The sequence below is a fragment of the Semicossyphus pulcher genome, unplaced genomic scaffold (assembly GCF_022749685.1).
Source record: "Semicossyphus pulcher isolate SPU_LCO1_2020_fin unplaced genomic scaffold, fSemPul1.0.p SCAF_16, whole genome shotgun sequence".
Classification (NCBI taxonomy): Eukaryota; Metazoa; Chordata; class Actinopteri; order Labriformes; family Labridae; genus Semicossyphus; species Semicossyphus pulcher.
This window is the reverse complement of record NW_027211670.1, coordinates 3,497,807-3,521,547: the sequence shown is the minus strand read 5'-3', so window position 1 is coordinate 3,521,547 and position 23,741 is coordinate 3,497,807. Positions and strand designations below refer to the sequence as shown.

The window sequence follows — 23,741 nt, the reverse complement described above, 5'->3', positions numbered from 1 at the left end:
TGCAGCCATATGAAGGCTCATCAAAAGGAAGTCTGGATCTGTCAAGTTACTTTGACAGACCCGACTAAAGGAGTCTTTTTTTAGTCCAGACTGCTGCACAAACAGAAGCCCCACCAAAACAAAGAATACTGTGTAATTATAAAAAAAAACAGTTCCTCTGTACATTCAGTGTCTAACAGAATTCCTGTGCGAGCCTGTGAGTTCTTCTCCTGCTGCTCCTCTTAGATCTGACAGAATGAATGAATGATAAACAGGAGAATTGAATGGTGGCGCGAACAGAGAACAAATGGGTGAGTATACTGATGGGAATGGGTGTGAATGTGGGATGGTCTGGGGGAGTAGACTGCTGAGCCAAAAAATGCAAAATCCAGGTTGTCACAGTTTGAGAGGACCGTAAACAAATAAAGCCTCATTTGTTTGGGAATCGCATAACATCAAATAAAAAAGCTACATTATAAATAATAATCTGCCAAACCTAGCATGTTGGTTTAAAACTATTGCTAGATGAAGTAAACAATACCAGTAAATAGACAGAAGTATAGAGATAATTGTACATAACAGACATGCACCTTAATAATAGATCATTTTGACAATGCCTCTATCTGGCTTAGTCTTTCTCTGTCTTACTGCAGAGAACTGGAATGGCTGGATGTTACAACAGCCCCTGCCCGAGGCTTCACTTCTCAACTCTGCACATAACAGTGGCAAGAGAAAAAAAAAAGTATTAGTAAATGCAGTTTACTTAGGAGGCAACAAGTTGACACTCCACTCCAGCGGCATCTAATATTACAAAGTCTGATAATTCATAAATTCACTGCCTCGTCTTCCTCTCTCCGTCAATAATAAACCTGTTACGCTGAGCGCCCCCTACAGGCCTGGAGCACCTCAATTATGAGTTCTGACTTTGCATCGTTTCTGTATTTCCAGCATGTTTGATGTTAATGCATTTCTTTCGGCTTTTTGCAGCACATTTTCTTTATTTGCAGCACATTTCCGTCGTTGCATTTGTTTCAGACTTTTGCATTTGTTTTTTATTTAAATTGTTTCTGAATTTGCAGCCCGTTTCTTCTAATGGAAACCGTTTGGGCCGTTGCAGCATTACTGCTTCCACATGGCAGTCGAAAAGGACACCGAAGTCAAAATCGCAACAACACTGGGCATATTTTGCTTCTGTACTTTTTGTCATTTTGAACAATAAGGAAATAAAAAGTAAAATTTCACACTGAACAGACAGACATGAGGTTATGAATCTTTTTATTCTCACATAACAGTAAATTCTGTTACTCATGGCCGGGAAGCTAAATAGGTACATTTCCTAAAATGCTAAATTTTCCCTTTAAACTCTTGAGAGTGAGATTCAAGAATCAACTTAAAGTTACTATAACTGAACTAAAGAAATGTGGCCCAAGGAAACATAAATATGAAAGGCTTGGCTGTCTATGAATTTCAGTCTGACTAAGACTGACAGCTGTCCAATATAAAACTAACAGCCTGTGTCAGGGCTGGAAGGAAGACTCACACAATAAGACACAAAGAATCTCTTCAACTGCAGAGTCTCAATGGGACCCACTAGCCAGGAAAAGTTAGGAAAGGGCATAAGGTTAGATAACGCCTAAAAAGAGAAAGGCGGAAAGTTAGACAAAAAAGAGGCGCTCAGGCTGACCTAAAGAAAACCCACTGTTCCTGATTGGTCCCACTCTTGTGTCTGTGTTTTTGTGTGAGCATGTTTTTAAGGTGACTGTAAATCTGCATGCCGGATATATGCAATGTCTATATGCTACAATGTGAACCCTGCCTTTTACAGTTGCTTTCAGGACTGATGACATGCAAGATTGTCAAGAATATGCAATACACACACACACACACACACACACACACACGCACACACTCACCTTGTGTGGTAGGAAGAGGGAGTTGACTGCTGCTAGAAGACCTGTGGTGTCTGGGGCATCCCTCTGGCCACAGATCACAATCTAAAAAAAAGTGGAGGTAGGTAAGTGGAGGGAAAATATAAAGGAAAAGAGAGAAGAAAGAGGACAGTGAGATAACGAGATGGAAGAGTATGAAAAGAGTGAAATAGGAGGAGAAAGGTGACGCATAAAAGGAGTGGCGAGTGGGAGGAAGTGATAGAGGTCAGTACTGTATTTGTTGCAGTAACAAGGGAGGCAGGTGTTTTCTCGGGGACTGCCTCACCTCCCCTCACCCTCAAGCTTGTTACCCTCGCCCTCCAGCCTTGACTCATCCCCGCAGGTCATATCTGAGTGACAGAAGGCTAACTACTTCCCTCCTCTCTCAGTTTCTACTCCTGATATTGCAGCCTATGCTTCTCTGATAGTACATCACATGCCTTCATGTTAAAAGTTTTCATAGGGCGGCCAAAAAAAAACTTTGGGGTAACTCCTGCTGTCCTTTGAAAGTATGCTGATGTGCAGCTAACTAGAGGGCATGGTGACTAAAACACAGGAAAAAAGATGTTGAGAGGCGTTTTTGTCCAGAGATTAAGTCTGCATGAATGCAGAAGGCTGAGATAGAGCCACTGTCCACAGATCAACTTTCTTGGTCCATTCTTGTTTTGCAAGTTGAGGTGAACCAAACACTGTATCATGGTACTCTGAGCCTCTGACTCAAGTTACAGTATGAAAATAGGTGAAGATTTATTGATTAAGATAAAACAACCATGGCAGAAAATACCTACATTATAAAGAATATAGAGTGAAAGATTAGGTTATTAAAGGTTTGATTGGAAATTGAAATTATATAATTAAAAATGATCATTTACATAATGCTTTGTTTTAAAAGTGTTCTTCCTGATTACAATTTTTTGTTAAATCAAGGATCAGGGGTGCACACTAAAACAATGGTTCACTGAGAGAAACAACAAAAAAATATTTTAGTTTTTTAAATCTGCAAACAAAATCTTTTACATGTGTATGAAAAACCACTAAACCTTCATTAAAAAGTCTTTCATATCATTAGTTTAATAATATTACGTAACCATTGGGCAGATTTAATTTCTCAGTGGCAAGAAAAAGTAAAAGAAGTAAGAGCAGTATGAATCATGAAGGAACAATAGGATTTTTTCTTGGGTTTTTTTCTGCCTTTCATAGTTTTCAGTAAAATGAATTTCTTAGTTTTAACTTTCTTTTGATTTTAGTAGACAGAAACTTTGTTTGGTTGATCATAATTTTATAATAAATATATGATTATTACCAACACTGAAAAATGTTAAGTTGCAGAAATCATATATGAATCAAAAAATATCATCATATCCATAGCACTACGGCTTTCTGTAGCAGTCTAGTTTACATGCACTGATGTATGTACACTTGGGTGTTTCCTTTTTGATGATAGCAGTCAGCAAAGCCGATATGGGGATGTTCGCTGTTTCAAAAAGTCCGTTCTCCGCTTTTCTGAGAAGCCTTCCAAAAAACACAAATTTGAAATTATTTGTAATTGCATATTTTATCCATTATTGTAAAAATGTATACAAAAGTAGTAGTTAAAATATGACCATGCTAATAAAAAATGTGTCATCGGTTTTCTGCTTTTCTTAACTCCTGAGGTGATTAAGATTAGCGGCAGCATCAGTTGGAGCAGGTCAATTTACAGCAGCACAGGAAACACAGAAACATGTACGCGCAGGAAGGCACATTTGGCATTAAGCCAGTATGAAACGTTGGTTAATACCAACCAAAGTACAAGCGGAGAGGCTAGAGAGGAGGCAAGCGGAGGTAGAGAGCGGACAAGCACCACGATTAGCAAGGGCATGTCCTCTGGTATCAGTGGAGACCTCTGTGGGAACATCCATCATCCTCCTCAAAGTGTTGAAAATATCAAGAAAAACGTATCCAGTGTTATTGTCAACTAACTTCCACATCGACAATGAGTTGTATGCACTGAGGTACTTGCACATGAAAGCCTAAAGCCTGTAAAAATGCTAAGACACTTGAAAACAAAGCATCCCCTACTTCCTGCTAAACCAGTTGATTCTTTCCGCCAAAAGGAGCGAGAGTTGCAAGGCCAGAAGAAAACACACAAACAAACCACAATCCCAGCCAAAGCTCAGAAGGAATCATCTGAGATGGCATATTTAGTTGCACAGGCAAAAAAAACACACACAATCGGGGAAGCCTTAATCAAGCCCGCTGCTATAGCTATAAGTCAGGCTATACATGGGGATAAACCGGCCTGCTAGGATCAGTGCCGCTGTCTAACTGGACTATTGTCCAGCGCATCACTGTCATGTCCCAAGTGTCAACTGGCTTATACAGTGAAGAAAGGGAGATATATGCTATACAATTAGATGAATCCACAGATGCATCACACTCTGCCCAGCAGCTTGTATTCGTCAGATAGTTTTTACGGACAAACTTAACGAGGACACGCAGTTTTGCACCCTGCTGGAGGGGACGTGCACAGGTGAGAACATTTTCTCAAAACTTGCGAACAAACTAAAAGAGGGGGAAAGTCTTGGGATGATTGGCGTGTGTACAGAGAATCCCTCGCAAGAAAAACACTTGACCCACAGCTCAAATATGTTCCTGAGACTGGGATAAAAATGGTTAAATACATAAAATCACATCAAGCACAATATCAAGCTATTTGCTACTCTCTGAAACGACCTGGCATCAGAGAATGAGGGCCTGTTGGTCCATACACAAGTCTGGGGGCTTTGGTGAGGGAATGTGCTCAGCCGCCAGTATGAGCTGGAACGAGGTGGGCTTATTTCTATAGGTGTCTGCTGCTCTTTATGCACACAGACCCACACAGATATCACCTGTGTCTGCCTGAAAAAAATGTCCACTTAGTACTACAGTCTATACATGGAGATTACTTGTATTCTGCTTCTAGCCTTTCTTAAATTACTATAAAATAATATTATGGATGTTGTGTTCTTTGCATAGTTGTAATGCCTGTAGTGGGATAAGCCTTCGTTAGCGCGTGTGTGCAGCTGTGCGCAACGTTACATGCTTTGTCCCTCCAGGGACAGTGGGGGTCGCCAGTCTATGGCGCCGTTATTTTGGGGGTCACGGGCTATAAAGTATGGGAACCCCTGAACACTCAAAAACCTTGAATGAGACTTGAGGGGGATGAAGGCTTGAAGCGTGAACACAGAGTACAGAGTAAATCGTTCTGGTGCTCATGTAACCATCAATTCAAGTGAGAGCAAGCATAGATGTAAGAATAACCTGTTTAAGTGAGTAGTGCTGGGTCATGAGAGCCCGGACCATCTCTGGCAGTGCTATGGGAACCCTGGTCAGACGGTCAGAGAAGGCTGCCAGCAGCTGTTGGGACCTCTGGAGCCACTCTTGTCTTCCAGTATAGCGGGACAGACGCAGGAGGTTGGAAGCCGATACTGAGTTACCACTGGGCTCAGCTCCATCCTGATCTGAGACACACAAAAAAGATATACAACATTGTTACTACATACACAGTTACTCTCTAAGCCTGGCAGTATACTGGAGGTCACCAAAACGAACTGTCCGTACCTTTTGGCTTTTGTTTCACTGGATCTGATGTTAGCCTAAAAATATTGTTGTGAAACTTTAAAAAGGGATAGCTGGGATACAACACAGCACCATAACAGTATGTTAGTATGTGTTTTGTTATTTGGTTAAAAGCTGTCTATTGATCTTTATGTGGAACCGTGTAGGTGTTGGAACAGAAGATAAGTATTCTAATAATAAAAAGAAATCAAGTCGATCAAATCAAAATGTATCCTTGGGCTATATTGCTCTGTGTCAGAGAAAACATGCATGACTAACAGAAAGATGACAAGTCGTTAAGTATAAATACAGACTCTCTATGTGTGTGATGGGACTCGCTGATGACCTCATGACTAGTCCAATGAGAGCCTGGAGGTGATCTCCTCATAACCAATAACCTCAATACATGGCTGCTTCTCAGCATAATTCTCATGCCTGTGTGTGTGTGTGTGTGTGTGTGTGTGTGTGTGTGTGTGTGTGTGTGTGTGTGAGTGTGTGTGTGTGTTTACATACACTGCAAATACACAGATTAAGCAAGGGAGTCCATCTGCTTTCCACATTTCACATTTCTCTCTACTTAAATGGAAGGAGGTCGTATACCTATTCAGCTGTGGCACATAACACACCAAACACACGCAAAAAAAAACATGACAAAAGAGACTCATAAAAGTCACACAAAGCAATGACAGAATGCCAAGAAACACACACACACACACACACACGCGCACACACACGCACACACACACACACACACACACACACACACACACGCACACACACGCACACACACGCACACACACTGCACTAAAACACAATGTAGCTCCAAAGGGTTCAAGATTAAATAATCCTAATCCTTGCTAGGCAAAGTTGCAAAGTTGTATATTCGATGTCAAGACAATGCTAAGACAGCTGCTAGAAAGTCAGTTCAGAGTAGCCTCTACAGCCGTGGTTCTCATCTGGTGGGTCGGGACCCAAAAGTGAGTCTCGGAGCTTGAAGAAAAAAGATTTGGCATAGTCTATGCCGCACTTTTTTTTTTAAGGACTTTGACATGTGTGCAGTAGTGGTGTAGTTTATTCACACTCTATGTATTCACTGATTGGGTAATCCCAGCTACAGTTACAGTTACATTCTTGAAACCTTTTTTAGTATATTTCTGTAGAGGGAATATTTTCCTCTTATGCACTGCCACCTGCTGGTCATTTTGGTTGACTATTATACTGTTGTGTTTTGTGATGTTGACATACTGTGTATAATGTTCCGTTCCAAACTCAGGTCAAACTGCACCACTTTTCATTAAAGAAATTTGAGTGGTTGAAAAAATTTCAGAAATCTTGGTCACAATTTGTCATTTAGGGAGGTGTTGGTGGTTTCTGAGGCTAGACCAGTTGAGAACCACTGCTCCACAGCATTGTGTTTCTAAAGGTGTTCCTCAGAGCAACAGATTTAATTCTTTAAGAAATAAAAAAAGACACATTGACTTTCCTTGGTCTCTTTACAATGGAATTCAAACAGCCTCTCTAGTAGTAGAAAACAAATGCCATCTTTTTAACCCATAACACAGAGGGATTCATATCTGAAAATCTGTAGATGTGCCTTAGGTTTAGTCTTTTATATCATACTGTCATCACTCGTCAACTTAGCATTTTACAATGGAAATACATTTGTAACTTTTGAGACTATTCTGCTGTGCGCTTTGCGCCATATCCCCAAATGGATGGTGCATGTGACTCTGATTCTTGTCTTGTAAACTCTGACTCCCCATCCTAAAATTAATTTGCAAATCCTCGACTTAGCATTTAAATATGAATTTATATGTGAATTTTAATGGATTTGTGTGGATTCTTTTGAGACTGCTGTATCATGCTGTTTCATAAAATAACAGGTGCAGGGAAGAACAATGTATGGATGCCAACCGTTTTTGAGAAGACAAACCAAACCAAAGACTCTCACTGGTTGCTTTTTGCCTGCTTGGGAAGTGGAAGGGTGGTAGCTGTTACGTGTAGGAGTATTTCCTCTCATAATTTCTTAAAAGTTCTTTTTATCGAGAAAAAGATTTTTGTAAACCAAGCTTTATCTCTTCTTGAAAGTCAGTGAGACATTACTTAACGAACATGACAAAAGATACCATTTGAGCCCCACCTTGGTAACTGGCAGTGAGTCAGCTGCTAGCTGCAAAAGCCAAAGCAAAGTAGCCAACTGCTTCAAACAGAGATGACAAAGAACTCAAGATGTAAGATTCAGAATCAGATTCCCAATCGGGAATATTGCCAAATAGGTTTACAGACACAAAGGAATATGTCTAGGTGTTTTTTTACACAACTATAATCATCGAAACGGAATACAAAACAAGTACAAACAGTATTACCAATGTCAAGAAATTTGTATTTAACACTATTATATAAAATATGTATAATATAAGTTTAAAGTGTGATAAAAGAGCTTTTAAATGTGTTTAGGAATGTGCAAGCAGACAGCCAGTAGTATCCCCGTGTCATTCAGAGTGGACAAGATTATAATGAGATAAGCCTATGCATAATATCATCCTTAATAAAATGTACACACACAGTTGTCATAATTAGTGGAATTAGTGCCCAATGCGTATTTTGGGGATCATACATTTTGGTTAAGTTATAAGATTGTAGCACGTACAAATGATTCATTCATTAATCATTTTCACAAACTTTCATGCAAGTTGAGGAAGTTAGGCATAAGACTGGACCTGTTTGCTACATTTGATTCATTTCAATGATTTGAAAGGGCAGATGTATTTGCAGGAATAATACTTTACATTATAATCAGGATGATCTTTATTGGCCTGGTATGTACACATACAGTACAAGGAATCTGACTCCGGTTAAACTTCGCTCTCTACAAGCATTAAACATTAAATATTAAACTAAAAACTACAAGCCTAACCTGGACATGAAATATGAGTGAGCACAGCACAGAGGCTGCCATCCACGGCGCCATCTTGGAACAACTGATCACTTTGCCAAATACAAGAGGGGCTGTCATTTTTTGAAAGTTTACAACCCATACATATCAAATAAAAGTATAATATGTAGCCAAACAGACACTATATTATTTTAATCTCACTCCTCATCAACAAATACACACAGGGGCATCTGGCAGGGCTGTGTAGCAGTGTGGTGGAGTAATCCATCTTGCAGTGACAGGCGAAGCTGCCAGGACTGGCGTCCGCACTGCGGTGGCTTTAGCGTCACTAATGGGCTTCAACCCTACACAGCACTGCAACCACAATGGGGCAGTCCATCTTTTTAGATGACAAATCTCTCACACATCATTTCTGATGAACACATACTGATGCAGGTGTGACAGCACAGGGACATAAACTCTAACACACAAAGAATGACATTAAAACGTCTATGACCTTTCTTAACAAGGAGAAGTATTATCTTTGTTACCTTTCCCCACCCAGCTGTTACATTGCTTCCACCCAAACTATTTGCATGAAGCTGCTCCATCTGTCACAGGCATGAGTGCTTGTATGTGTTGTTTTTCATAAAAGCAGCTAAATATCCACTGTACATTAACCTTTACATTGTTCTGCTAAAGCGTTGACAGCTCTCTCCTCCTTGTAGCGACTTGCTCACTAATCTGGTCGTTTACACACTACTCAGTTCTGCTAGTTAGTGTACTTAAGCTTAGCTGTTAGCGATGGCCTCTTACCTCTCTCCTGCTTGGTCTCCTCGGTCCCCATTAGTGACAATGTTAACATTCCATGCCATTCACCCTTTACACACACATATAAACTGAGGCCAGGGGCTACATTTAAAGGTGCGGACCCTAATCTGGACCTTTTCTAACACTAAAGCATACACACACACAAGAAGGGCAATAAATGTAAATGTATGCACCTATAGTAATAGAAAAGTGGATTTGGAAACATCTGACATACTTCAGAAACAAGACTGATGATATCTACATCACTCACCCTCTTTGAGCCGAAGCAGGACAGTGCTGTCAGTGGGATCGCTGCAGAAGTAGCCTCCGCCCTGGTCGTCTAGGAAGAGCACGTCCTGCCTGAGCTGCAGCTCCTCAGCCCACTGCAACCACTCCGTTTGCAGCGTGGCTTCATACAGGTCTAGCAAGCCACAAATGATGAAGGCATAGTCATCCAGGAAGCCAGATATAGGTGGAGATCTGGAGAACACGGGGTAAAGGGGAACAAACACCCGAGAAATGGGTGAAAACCAGGAATGATTGAAAGATCAGTGCTAAAAGTTGCTGTTGTTGAAGGAGTTCATCCTCTTTATACTGTATATCACAGGATATGGTCAGCTTAATGTAATTATCCAAATGGAACATGTATTCAACATTTGAGAAAAAGTCAGGAATCACAGTCTTCCCTCATACATCAAAAGCTTAGGAAAACAGCTTTGAGGAGCAACTTATCAAAGATTAGGGATTTTACCAGCACTGTATTTACCTTACCAACTAGTTAGTCAACATCATTCAAGTCTTTTCTGTTATAAAACAGAAAGAAATGGCTTCAGGTAAATCATAAATATCATCGTGGTGGTCATTTTAGTGTGGTGCCTTCTTAATTGTCTAGGTCTGCCAATCTGTAATTAGTTCCTCCATGTGGCTGGAGATCAGAAAACAGCTGTGATAACTGCAGCTGGTGAGAACTGCAGTGTTAGCCACGGGTTGGCAGGAAGGTGCAATGAGCCAATTCTGCATTTAAGAACAAAGCAAGACAAGCCAAGGTGACACATAAATGCCTGCATCAAAACGGTATTGCAATCCATCAGATAATTGTTAAATTAACCAAAAATGTCCACCTAACTTTGGAAGTAGAGGATGAGTCAGGTGATCAAATAATAACACTAAAAAAGATGGTTGCTAAGGGTCACTGAAGACTGTTCTGGTTCTGGTTTATCACAACCTATGTCGTATTTTTCTTGTTTTGAACATCATTATTTAAACTCTATGAGTGCAATAACAAAAATAGTTTAATACAATGTTATAAATACTAAAGGGATTGGTGACTCAAATGAAAATAAAACAGTGAAAGGTAAATGCAAACTCCCTTTTCAGGATGTTTTAGACGTTTTAGGGCCGATCAGACAGAGCAGAGCGGACAGAGGACAGAGAGGCGCACCGCTCTGCCTTTTTAGTTGAAGCCTACGGTTAAAAAAAGAGCAGCTAGCAACCACTGAATCATTAGCTGTCCTTAACCTAACCTATATTGTAAACTGACAGAAGGCCGGCCTCTCCTTTCATCCCATTGGACAATGAGAAAAAACAGCCATTACGTCGGGCGCTTTTCTGCTTTGAGTTCAAGTTTTTTCAACGCGAGGCACAAAAGCAGTCCCTCTCACTGAAAACAATGACAAAAAAGCCGCCCCCAGTCAAAATGAGTCATTTCTCATAAAACAAAGTTAAAACAGTCTCCCGTATCATAGCACTCAGAGATAGTTTATTAATAATAGCTTGATAATAATTCTCTCATACACTAGCTACTTCACTTCTCCCTGAAAAATGCTTTCTGGGAGAAACCTACTGAAGCAATAGGGGTCATGTTAATACTACTCCCATTATTTTTCCAACAGAAGTGACCTTTAGGTTATACAGTAATTTAATATGCTTGCTCTTGCCGCAGAATTCACTGTTGAACTATTACGCTGTACCATTAAACATGACAAAACACATAATAATGCCACAAAAAAATTATGGTAGTGGTGTGCAAGAGAGAGAAAGATGGGACACAGAGAGAGAGAAACAGGAAAACAGGCAAAGATATTTTTGTGTTTGACAATCAAGGAATGTTTTCAGTGTTTGTTTTCCTGTGACAGTCTAGAGACCTTTAAAATCCAAATCAGATCCCTTTATTTCCTACCATTGTTAAATGTTGTCTTCTTCTTTCTGTTGGTGCATCGCTTTACTGAAAGTTATAACAAACATCTCCAAGGACCAAGCGACAACCTCTTGGACTGAAAAATGAAGCCAATGCTGAAGGCAGGGCCACTTTAGGCTGGCTCAAAAAGCTAATAGGTCTATTCCCAGAGGGGTTGATACTGAAATGTACAACTTCACTGTGAAAACAACATGTTCAGTCAAAAACAAACTGTTGTGGTCCCTGTATCTCATTTCCCCATTCATACAAACTGACGGGGGACCAAAGTGAATATAACTTTCCCATTAAAATCATACGGGGTGCACTTTGATTGGCTGGTCGGTGGGCAAGCTCTGGTAGGTATTCCCTCAGCTAGCAAAGATGTTGCATTGGGCATCACTTGATAACTTAACGTTTGCCCACCACTTGCTCCTCTCTAGCTCCTCTCTCTCATACAAATATGGTCTCTTCTCACTAGGGATCGTATCATTACCATCCAGGATACCGATACAGCTTATCAATACTGACTGATACTCTTATCAATACTACTCTCCATTATTTGGTGTAAAATATAAAGACATGTCATTATAAGGGTGTCTGAAAATGTGCCTCTGGAAGGGGGGTTGTAACTGGGGTTAAGGGTTACAGTCATCTCCCTACAGTAACAACAGTTATCATTAACAGTAAATACAGTAACAGTAACAATAATAAGCAATACAAAAAAAGTTTTCTGGCTGTCATGCAGAGCTCCAGGTGACAAGGCCGATACTACCTACCATACCACATGGCTTCTAATGGCCCTCACAACTTAAACTTCAAGTGAGGCCCACGTCATCTCGGGGAGGCTCAACAGTTAGCTCTGGCTTTTGAGAAGCACCCCCCTCCCTGCTATCTCACTGCCATCCAAATCCAACTATTCCTGCTGCCAACATTACATCCGAAAAAGGAACGGCATAGAAGTAAGGATTACTATTACATTTGTTTTGGCCCCCTACTGACATTATTTAACTGCTTCGTCTGACATCTCCTTTACTGCCTTTCACAGACTCCGCACACTCCCAGTTCTCCCAGTACTGAGATAGTTGATCATGCTTTGAACCCTCTACATCCCATTCCTACCGGACAAAAAGTAAACAAATGTAAAAGTAAATCTTTTACAATAAACTTGCAGACAATTCTGTGATTCTGCGTTTTTTTCCTGTCATTTTCCCTCGTTTAGCGAAAGAGAATGGGTATCACTTGGGTGTCTGAATTCTGCTAACGTTACCCACTGCAGATGAAGCTTGGCGGCTGCTTGACTGATGCTGTTTATGGATTAAAATAATGTAGGAACCCCCTTCAGGGTGAGACAAGACCTGCTCACCCTGTCGGGGTTCCATTCCAAGATAACAACCTGCTCACTACACATGATCCCGCTAATTACACTGAGTAACTACAGGCTTATTTAAGAACCATGCGTTGTTCCTGCATTTTTAGTTTGGCTAATCCCATCTGCAGCATTGCTATCAGAGTCACCGGGACTCGGAGGCTGCACTGACAACTTACACGCAGTAACGCTAGCAACAGAGTTGAGCATTAGCCGCTTTGCTAAAGCAGTCAAACATGCTGCACTTCTTCAGATTTACAGAATGTTGAAAATGTATGCTTTTTGTGAGGTTGCTGGTGTTACCCCCTTAAGACACAACTACCTTTTTAGAAATATTGCACGAAGATGCACCAGAGTTACATTTAGTAAAGTGAGCCCAAACTATCAAACGCTTTGCTCTGTCTGCCATATAAACCTACTAGACAGAGGAAGGCAGCTTTGTCATCACTCGGGGACGGATGCCAGCAACATTAGAATGAAATGATTGAATGACTTATAATACTTTCAGTACTGACCAATCACGTACTGGTCTAAAAACAAGACGGTTCCTGATACCCATCCCTACTTCTGGCTCCAAAAAGAGAGATAGTGACGGCCATGATGTCCAACTCAAGGGTTCAAAAAGGCAGTCTATTAACCAACGGAAGTGGCTAAATGAGCTTTTTTTGATTATTATAGGACCACAAGATACACTGCAAAGGCTGTGTTATGCTGGACGTATTTTTGTGTGTATTTTGACTGTATCCAACATGCAACTTTCTCCCTGCTGTGATACTCACTGTAGATCAAATGTGTATTAGCTTAAAAGGACCCAATAAGTTCCTTTCTACTACTTGAGTATAACAAAACACTCCTATGTGTGTTTGTAGTTCCATTATCATAAATCGGGTTGAACAAATTGGTTCCAATTACTGGAAATATCAAAGCTACATCCCATAATATATTCTCGGTATTAAAGGCTTTTTCCTGTGGGTTAGCTGGTTTGGCCTATTTAAATCTTGGGTAGGCAACTTTAGAGAAAAAGGAAGCATGCAGTCTAAACAAAATGATTGGATCAATAACTCAAGTATGAATGAGTAAACATTGCCAATGTCCCACTAAGATGATGCCACTGTCTCAGCGTCCCCATTCCCAGGCCCAGCTCTGCTCCCTGGAGACAGTTGTAAGGGCTATCAGTTACCCAGTACCAAGCAAGGGCCAAAGAAAAACTATGGCATCAGCTCCTGAACACCTCCACAGCCTATTAACCCAGTTAGTCTCAGCAGCTACCATTCTTCCTGCACGGCCCACATGTGATTTACCCATGTGTGGCAACTAAAGCAGGTTTGAGAAAAGAGCCTTGGTAAGCATCCTCTATGCTGAGACCGTTCTAAATAGGACAATTACGAATGAGACAGGAGTCAGGAAACAAGGCCACAGTGTTAAGGCACAAGTGTGAATCTGTTCCTGTGTGTGTTAAATATTGTATGCATTTCATCATGTGTGTTGTTGGTCTCCTGGCACATTTTTTTGCTTATTCTGGGGTATTTTACATTCACTCATCTGCAGTAACTAGGACACAGGGCTGGCCAACAGAACTAGGACATCTGGAATGGTGGTGTACGTTTAACAACAAGGAAGTGTGTTTGTATAAGTATAAGCGTTTATGTTTATGCTTCCAAAACATTCCCAGTCTAATCCAATGACTGAGGGCTTCCACCTACCCACTAATGAGATTAATCAATGAGTTTAGGTTACTGTCCAGGTGGAATCAGCATGTGATGATCAGGGTTCAGAGATTAACTGGTAATTTCTTAACATAGTTACAATTTTGTTTGAAGGATCCTGATTTTATGGTCAAGTTTAGTTCAGCCAACACTTGAACAAAATATAAGATAAGTCAGTACAAGCAATTCTCCATAGTTGATAAATACACTATTAATATTAGGGAAAAATTCAATCACATATAATCTGCATATTCCCCTGTACAGAGCCTCCCCTCTCTCTGTTCTGCCAGTCCAGGATCTCCAACCAGTTAACATACATGTTTAATATACAGTATTATAAAGGCTAGAGGAGAAATCCAATTACTGACCTGAGGATGTAAATGCAGTGTTACACATAACCAGGTTACTGCAGGTGCATGTGAACATGTTCTCTGATTTCCTGGTTTAACCTAATTTTTCCCAAAAGCCTTGTTTCCTATTCGAGCATCAACTGCACAGGTCCTGTACTTACAGTGAAACTCTACCTTATAAAATTTGATTGACTATTTTGGATTCAAGAGAGACAATATGTTACAAACACAGGTGCTGTTTAAAACGTGCCTTACAACAGTAAGACAGATATAGCTAATATGCATACTTCAGAATTTGAATAACATATTTATTGCATTTCATCATTGCTGAACACAGTTATTGCACAACACAATTTTCCTCATAATGTGCAGACCTAGAATAATATTGCTTTGTTGTCCTCGTGCTGGAAAAGGATGAACACTAAATTAGGCATAGAGCAAAAAGAGCTTAAAAGATAATGTAACATAAAGTGGCCAAAATACTAATGTAAACAATGATACTTGATAGGGCTGGGTATCAATATGGAGTTCTCAATTCGAAGCGATTCACAGGGTCCCGATTCGATTCGATTTCCGATCCGATTTGATTCGATATCGATTTGTTTTAGGGGTATTTCAGTTACAATATCAGTGCACCTCTAACCTGGTGTGTTATCAAAATGTTTAATGTTTACAATAAGAAGTTACATCATGTACTTTTTATTTAACATGATCAACACACAGCAGTCAACATAATATTAAATATGTTATGAATTAGACAGCTTATGAACATTTCTCCAGTTCAGATTTTTAGTGTATATGGCTCATGGTTTTGATTAAACAAACTGGGCTTCAACTTGCGTGAGATTTGGCCACGAGATCTCATAGCGCGAATAACAAAGCCACACGAGAGTTATAGGGAAAGGCATACTGTATAACAACAAAGTGCATAAAATACACTCGCGGCCATAGCCGATGCGAACAGAAAGTAACATACATCAGTGCACATATTCATGGACGCACACGCGATAAAAAGAGTCCGTTGGCGATCACTGATGTCTCAGTAGTCGGTGCAGGTGTAGTAAATAAGTCTGGGCATGTTTCCCTCACTGCCGTGTTTTGAGGGGATGCGCTGAGTCGTGCTGCATTCAGGAGCGCTCAGAAATGTGAGTGATCAGACGTTTATACATATTTTTAAAGATCGATCTCGGGATTTATGAATCGATATTGGGTCATTTAAATGAGAATCGATTCGAATCGGAAAAATCGATTTTTTAAACCCAGCCCTAATCCTTGATTTAAATGTTTGAAAGATACCCTGTTGTGTTTCTGGCTAAAAGTGTCAGTACCGGGAAATGTTCAATAGTGGTTCTTTGTTTTTCGCACAAATCCATTGATATTGACAGGAAAGCATACAGCAAACTAGAAAATATGAATGAATCAATGCAGGTTTGAAAACTTTCAATAATTATTTTTTGCAAATGTTGGGAGGAAAGAAATGTATTGAACATTATTGGTAACATTGGAAACATAAAATTTAAACATAATTTTGATTTTAGAGGACAACTCAACAGATACCTGAGAGAACTCTGCACTACAAAACCATAACTGTTGGAGATGAGTACTTGTTTAGCATAACTGAGGCTGTGGAGGACCCACATTCATTTAGCTAAACCTTAGAATGCATCTTTATGTGGAATGACAGCTGTGAGTATTGTCTCCCATTACTAACATTGATGTTTCTACATTTCTTTAGAAGGGGATTTCTTTGCAGTGAGTAGGGACAAGGGGACTGATGACAGAAACAGATTACCCCTCAATGTACCAATGGGCATGTAGGGGTCTAACGAATTTCCCTATACAGCTAGCTAAGACTGTCACTGTAAATCCTAACTACACAACGATTCAGGATGCACAATGCATCTCCATACATCTGTATCGGATCCTCACTTTTCTTTGTTACTTGACATTGCTACTATTTCAATAATTAATTCAAGTGGAGTTGAACTACCATATTATTGAAATGCTATTTATGAAATCAAGAGTACAAAGCCCTGTAATATAAAAAACTGTTTCTCAGAACATAAAAATTACAAACACTAAACAAAAATCCTTCTATAATAATAATAATAATCCTTCTATAATGCAATACAAGTCTACTGTAATAAAAAATAACCTTTATTTATAGAGCACTCTTCAAAAATCCAAGCTACAAAGTGCTTCATGAAGGCAGCAAGATAAAACAGGCAGATCATGACATCAAATCGTAATCTACAAAAAAGTTTTTCACATAGCAGCTCGTCTACAGTGAACACATAACATATGCACACTGTTCATTAAGGGATATGTGTGTATCTTTGTACTTGGGTCACTGCTTCACGTGCAGCACGTTTTGGGATTATGTCTTCATTTTTTGGACCCACTACTGCCCTATGACATGGAGTTTGTGTATTACCGGTGTGTTATTGTATATACATCAGTTACTAACGTTAAGTAACCGATTGTTATCACTGGTACTTTCAAAATAAATGCTCAATGACTAAAAATAGAAATATGGAAGCTCTGCTTGATACAAAGCAGTCAATGTGCGGTGAAATTAGCACACCTCGCAGAGAAACATTAAAAGTAGCCTGAAATGTGGAAAATGAATCAGAAAACTGAATTAAATTTCAGAATATTACACGTACTATTAAGTTCACTGGAACTAAAAATAATATGTTCAATTTCAAATGATGTTATCTTAGATTCAGTTTTCAATGCAACTATTCAAACTTAACAATACAAATTCAAATTTCAGTTTGTGTTCACACATATTTCTGCCCATACCATCTACTCCTCTTTTAAATGTAAATGCATTTTCTGATATACAGTTAAATTGTGTTTTTGATGGGACAGAGCAAAAACTCCAGGCCGAGTATGACGCCATGCTCTACCTCATGCACACTCTCTCTGATGCTTGCTCTCTGTATTACACACACGCACACACACAAGGAGGAGGTAAATGTATAATCTTCCTCAAAAATAACGGTAATATCAGTCCCACCGGGGGAATGAGAGAGGTCACTCAACTTGCAAAAGTGGGTTGGACATCCGCTAAATGCTTTTGCGCCATAGATTGTTTCTACGGACCCTTAGCGGACATGCATCCATACATTTTATTTACTCCGTTTTCCTGTGATAACAAGTTATTTCTGGTTATCTTATTAGCTTAGCTTATTTTTCTCGTTATCTCGGGGAAACAAAGCTGGTTTCCCCATGATAATAGATTTATTTGGCCCTTTATCTCAAGATAACAAAGCTTGTTTTCTCGTGATAACAGGATCATTTTCCACCGATCTAGAAAACAAAACAATGGGCTGGTCACTGTAACATTACAGACCAGGACATGCCATGCTGCCATTGCCCACACTAATGAGGTAAGGTAAGCCTGTTTCTATGTTCATTATGTGCTTTACAACTCTGATACGAGCTATGATCATTGTGGTGATGCTGCGTCATTATCTCATGATAACTTCATAAATAAGTCAAGATCTCAAGAAAACAACCAGAAATAACTTATCATCACGGGAAAACTGAGTACATATAATGTATGGATGCATGTCCGCTACGGGCTTCCGTTTGTTTCAATAGGGTCACTGACAAAAGCACAGAGTAAAAAAAAGAACATTTCTACCCAAACCAGGAAGTAGAGTGTTCATACAGTACCCTATTATTTCTATAAAAAAGACTGAAAAAGTGTAGGTATTCAGGGCCTTTAAATCTGCCCCTTTTTCAAACTCTTTGCTTACATCTGTTGAACCTCCATCTGGTCTCCGCGGTAACAGGATCGGAGGATGGTCTGCCGCTCAGCATCCCACAGGTGGTCCTTTAGAAAGTTGCCAGCCTCCATCGCCCTCTCCAGCAGGGCCTTGTCCCCCAGCACAGCACCAACACGAGCATAGGCTGAGAGCATCAGACCTGAGGTCAAGACAAGCAAAGAAGAAGAAATGCTGGTTTTGGTGGGATGATTTGGTTTTAAAATGACTATTACTCATAACAAAACATGGTGTCCTTGCTCCCCTGAGATGCCAGTTGCACCAAAGTCTCAGCTACCTTATTTTCAATACTCTTTGAAGAGAAATTTTCTCTCTCTTTCCTTCTCTCTCCTCTCTCTATATCCATTCCTTTTACCCTTCACTCCTCTTTCATGTAGTGTATCAAAGCCTGGCAAGAGCACAGCCTGGGCTTCAAAGAGTTGCAGCGGAGGACAGGTGATTAATGGAGAGGTTTCTTCATTAGAGAGGAGAAGGGGAGTCTTGCGTCTAATTGGAAAATGTTCAGGATCTCAGAGCCTCATTACCTCCCTAAAACACTCTGTCTTGAGACATCAGCCCTATAGACAACATTTGGGTGTTTTTGTACTTGTAATTAAGCCAATCTAAGTGCTGGACAAAGGATGTGGAGTTTGGCATTGCATTAATGGAGAATGGCGAACTGGTATTACACTCATAGTTGTAGAAATTGACTCTATAATCCAATAAAAAGAACTTTGAAGAAATTGACTCTATAATGATTGTCACATATTTTTATATTGCTTGCATGGCATGGCAAGAGGAGATTGTCCACTAATAAATAGTTCATGGATGACTGGTGTCTCTCGGATGGATTAAAAAAAATAATAATAATGCTAAAGGTGGCTGCAAAATATACTCATGTTCTCCTTATCGTACCTGTGCATCCTGAGTTATACATATATTTGACTCTGAGTGAAAAATGTCACTTTCTACTACTTACATTGCTGATTCACACTGAATGGATATTATTTCTCTTGGTTAAAGGACACATTTAATTACAAGGACGGCAGAAACTTTAGACTTCATCTTCATCAATGAAGGAGTAAAATCACACGTCCCTGCACCAACCAAACATTGAGGTGCAAGGACAACACTTGCTTTAGATGCCGTTACTAGGATGCCCCGATCAGGATTTTGAGGGCTGATTACCGATTTTTTAATAGTGAGATCTGGCGTTCCGATCACCGCTTTAAATGCATTTTTCCAACCTTTCTAAGATTATAAAAATCATAACACAGAGAGAGAAATTAATAAATTATGACCTAAGTGTTCATCAGCCATTGCACTTGATAACTGCACTGTTCGTAGTATGTACTGTATGTAGACCATTAATGCAAATAAACAAATACAGTCATGGCCAAAAATATTGGCACCCCTGCACTTCTGTCTGATAATGCACCACTTCTCCCAGAAAATTGTTGCAATTACAAATGCTTTGGTATTCACATGTTTATTTCTTTTATTTGCATTGGAACAACACAAAAAAGCAGAGAAAAAAGTCAAATCTGATATAATTCTACACAGAACTCCAAAAATGGACTGGACAAAATTATTGGCACCCTCAACTTAATATTTGGTAGCACACCCTTTGGAAAAAATAACTGAAATCAATCGCTTCCTATAACCATCAATGAGTTTCTTACACCTCTCTACTGGAATTTTGGACCACTCTTCTTTTGCCAACTGCTCCAGGTCTCTCAGATTTGAAGGGTGCCGTCTCCCAACTGCTGTTTTGAGATCTCTCCACAGGTGTTCTATGGGATTTAGATCTGGACTCATTGCTGGCCACTTCAGAACTCTCCAGCGCTTTGTCTTAAACCATTTCTGGGTGCTTTTTGAAGTATGCTTTGGGTCATTGTCCTGCTGGAAGACCCATGACCTCTGACGGAGACCCAGCTTTCTGAATCTGGGCCCTACACTGTGCCCCAAAATTCTTTGGTAGTCTTTAGATTTCATGATGCCATACACACAGTCAAGGCATCCGGTGCCAGAAGCAGCAAAGCAACCCCAAAACATCTGTGAACCTCCACCATGTTTGACCGTAGGGATCGTGTTCTTTTCTTTGAAGGCCTCATTTCGTTTTCTGTAAACAGTACAATGATGTACTTTACCAAAAAGCTCTACTTTGGTCTCATCTGTCCACAGGACGTTCTCCCAGAAGGATTTTGGCTTCCTCGGGTAAGTTTAGGCAAACTCCAGTCTGGCTTTTTTATGTCTCTGTGTCAGCAGTGGGGTCCTCCTGGGCCTCCTGCCATAGCGTCCCATTTCATTCAGATGGCGACGGATAGTGCGAGCTGACACTGTTGTACCCTGTGTCTGCAGGTCAGCTTGAATTTGTTTGGAAGTTGACTGAGGTTCTATATCCACCATTCAAACAATCCTTCGTTGCAATCTTTTATCAATTTTTCTCTTCCATCCACGTCCAGGGAGGTTAGCTACAGTACCATGGGCTGTAAACGTCTTGATGACATTGCGCACAGTGGACACAGGAACATTAAGAGCTCTGGAGATGGACTTGTAGCCTTGAGATTGTCCATGCTTTTCCACAATTTTGGTTCTCAAATCCTCGGACAATTCTTTGCTCTTTCTTTTCTCCATGCTCAGTGTGGTACACACAGACACACAACACAAAGGTTTAGTCAACTTTTCTCCATTTTAACTGGCTGCAAATGTGATTTCTATATTGCCAGCACCTGTTACTTGCCACAGGTGAGTTTAAATGCAAATTAAAGGAGCATCACACGCTTGAAATACAATTATTTCTTAAAATTTTGAAAAGGTGCCAATAATTTTGTCCAATCCATTTTTGGAGTTCTGTGTAGAATTATATCAGATTTGACTTTTTTTCTCTGCTTTTTTGTGTTGTTCCAATGCAAACAAAAGAAATAAACATGTGAATACCAAAGCATTTGTAATTGCAACAATTTTCTGGGAGAAGTGGTGCATTATCAGACAGAAGTGCAGGGGTGCCAATATTTCTGGCCATGACTGTATATAGGCTGAAACCTGTGGGCTCTGCAATCATATTAAACAAGTAAATTGGGCTCTCTGTATCAACTGTGTCCACAAGAGACAGCTCTGAAACACTTAGCCTTACAATGTTAAGGATAACTATTGCAAAAAAATTGAAATTGATAATAAAACCCAAACACATAAAAAGGTGCGAGCGGAGAAGTACTCTGTGTTTATCCAGTTAAAAAACAACTAATTTTAAGAACAAATGAACCCATTCTCTGTAAACAGTTTAACAAACAGCAACATTCAATCAGACCTACGTCAAAACATGGTCAGTGCAAACAAGGAACTTTAACAACTTTAACAACAGGCTCATGTGTTAAGTGCCTTCAGTGGGTGATCTCATCTAGTTGTACTTCCTTCAATGGCAGATTTATTTTTAACAACGATGGAAAAATATTAAGTCATCCTTCGGTTTGATAAATTAGAAACTGGGAGCGAACTTTGCAGCGCGTCTGAGTCTCTGATCACTGCGGGTCACAGAGAGGTGACGCTGCACCACTGGAGCAGGAGGAGCGCATGCTGAGGGATAAAGTGAGTGCTTGCATCCTTTGAGTGAGTCTTGCTAACTTCTGATCACTTCCCTGGGATAAATGTTGCATGAGACGTTTTCTGTCCGAGGCAAAACCAAATGACAATCGCCCCAGCAGGCATCTCCCCTTATTACGCACAAGTGAGTGTTTTATTTGGCTTCACTGTCACTGAAAAAAAACAGTGGTGTGGTGCGCGAATGTGGCTCTTAAGTTACTTCATTAGTTACGTAATAAGAGCCCATATCGGCCTATTTTGAACGGAGTCTGATCGATAAGTGCATCCCTAGCCGTTACCATAATATGCCTATAGCTGTTGTGTAAACTGGTCTAGACTTTACCATTCCAGGAGGCCAACATCTTGGTGTCCAGGTGTGGCCGGGGCCGACTCTTCCTCACCTCTGCCATTTTGGCTCTGGCGGAGGCCAGGACCTCGTTCACTTTCTCAATATTGATGCCAAAGTGAGCAGCAGTTAATTCCACTGAATAACGAACAATCAGCACATTCTGTCCCTGCAGCTCCCCGTGGGGGTCCTGGAAAAATATACAGTACAGGGGATAAATAGGGGTTCATAAAATTAACTCTTTCTAACTGCAAAATAAGTCACGTTAACGTCGTAATGGACCGGCTTTTACATTTAAATTGCTGTCTAAGGCAAAAAACAACAAGTGATTGAAGAGTCTGCAGTACCTCTAAAGCTACATGATAATCTCCGTGACTCTGTGATGAATCTGAGTGTAGCTTTGCTGATTATTTTCTCTTTTCTCTTTATCTACCAACCCTTTCATGTTTAAGTGTCATTTGGCCAGGGTTACCTTTCTGCATGTGAAATAATCCAAATCAAAGGTACCTGTTCTGGATCAACATTGCCTTGCTCCTTAACCCCATAATGGTGCATAAAGATGTCAGCCTGTGTGGCAGATCCAGTGGCACCCTCCACCACATCTTGCAACAGTTCCCGAACTTCAGAGGCTGTCCACACGCAGAAAGCCCCTTCACGCTTTTCTGGCCCCCCTGACGCTGGGACAGAGTCTGCATCCTCTGCACTGTAGAAACCCCCAGACTGTGTCAGATAATAGACAGGAATGGAGGAGGTGGACGGAGAGGGAGAAGTGAAATTTAATGGTGTGCTGATATGATATTTATATCAAACTTATGAGGTACAGTGAGTTATATTTCCAGCAGCTTTCAGTTTGGAAATTTAACATTTGCTGGAGTGGCATAGTGAAAAAAAATGTGATCAAATCAGAATTTTCAGGATTTGAGTGATCTGCTGAAATGACTGCAATTCGAACTGAATTCAATCCAAGTTAATCTTTGCATTTTTAGCTTGTTTTTTTGCCATTGTACATACAGCACTGCGTTAACATTAGTCAAATTATCCGCAGAGGGCTTCTTCTCTCCAAAACAAACTGACCTGATTATTAAAACTAGTAATACGACTGGATAAAGCAGTTTCTCTTTAACATTTGGTGCTTATAACATGCTCCTAACCAGACAGAGGATATCAGGAGGGGCTGTGAGCGGAGATGCCTTTGGCTCATAGAGGTCAGTTTCTCTCCAAATCAAACGGACTCGGCAAGTCACATCCGTTAAAACATTGAACAAAAAAGT

At 40.2% G+C, this 23,741-nt stretch overlaps 1 protein-coding gene across 3 annotated transcripts in view; it reads right to left on the bottom strand.

The window, feature by feature from the left end:
- The window catches only part of spata20 (spermatogenesis associated 20), a 49,429-nt gene that overhangs the window by 19,200 nt on the left and 6,488 nt on the right, over positions 1-23,741 (bottom strand). For all 3 annotated transcript variants that reach the window (XM_069665050.1, XM_069665052.1, XM_069665051.1), the window contains 6 exons: positions 22,978-23,190; positions 22,468-22,660; positions 18,537-18,705; positions 9,443-9,651; positions 5,190-5,389; positions 1,893-1,973 (listed from right to left, as the gene is read on the bottom strand). In XM_069665050.1, coding sequence (XP_069521151.1) covers positions 1,893-1,973; positions 5,190-5,389; positions 9,443-9,651; positions 18,537-18,705; positions 22,468-22,660; positions 22,978-23,190 — 1,065 coding nt within the window. The remainder of the gene's footprint in view (positions 1-1,892; positions 1,974-5,189; positions 5,390-9,442; positions 9,652-18,536; positions 18,706-22,467; positions 22,661-22,977; positions 23,191-23,741) is intronic.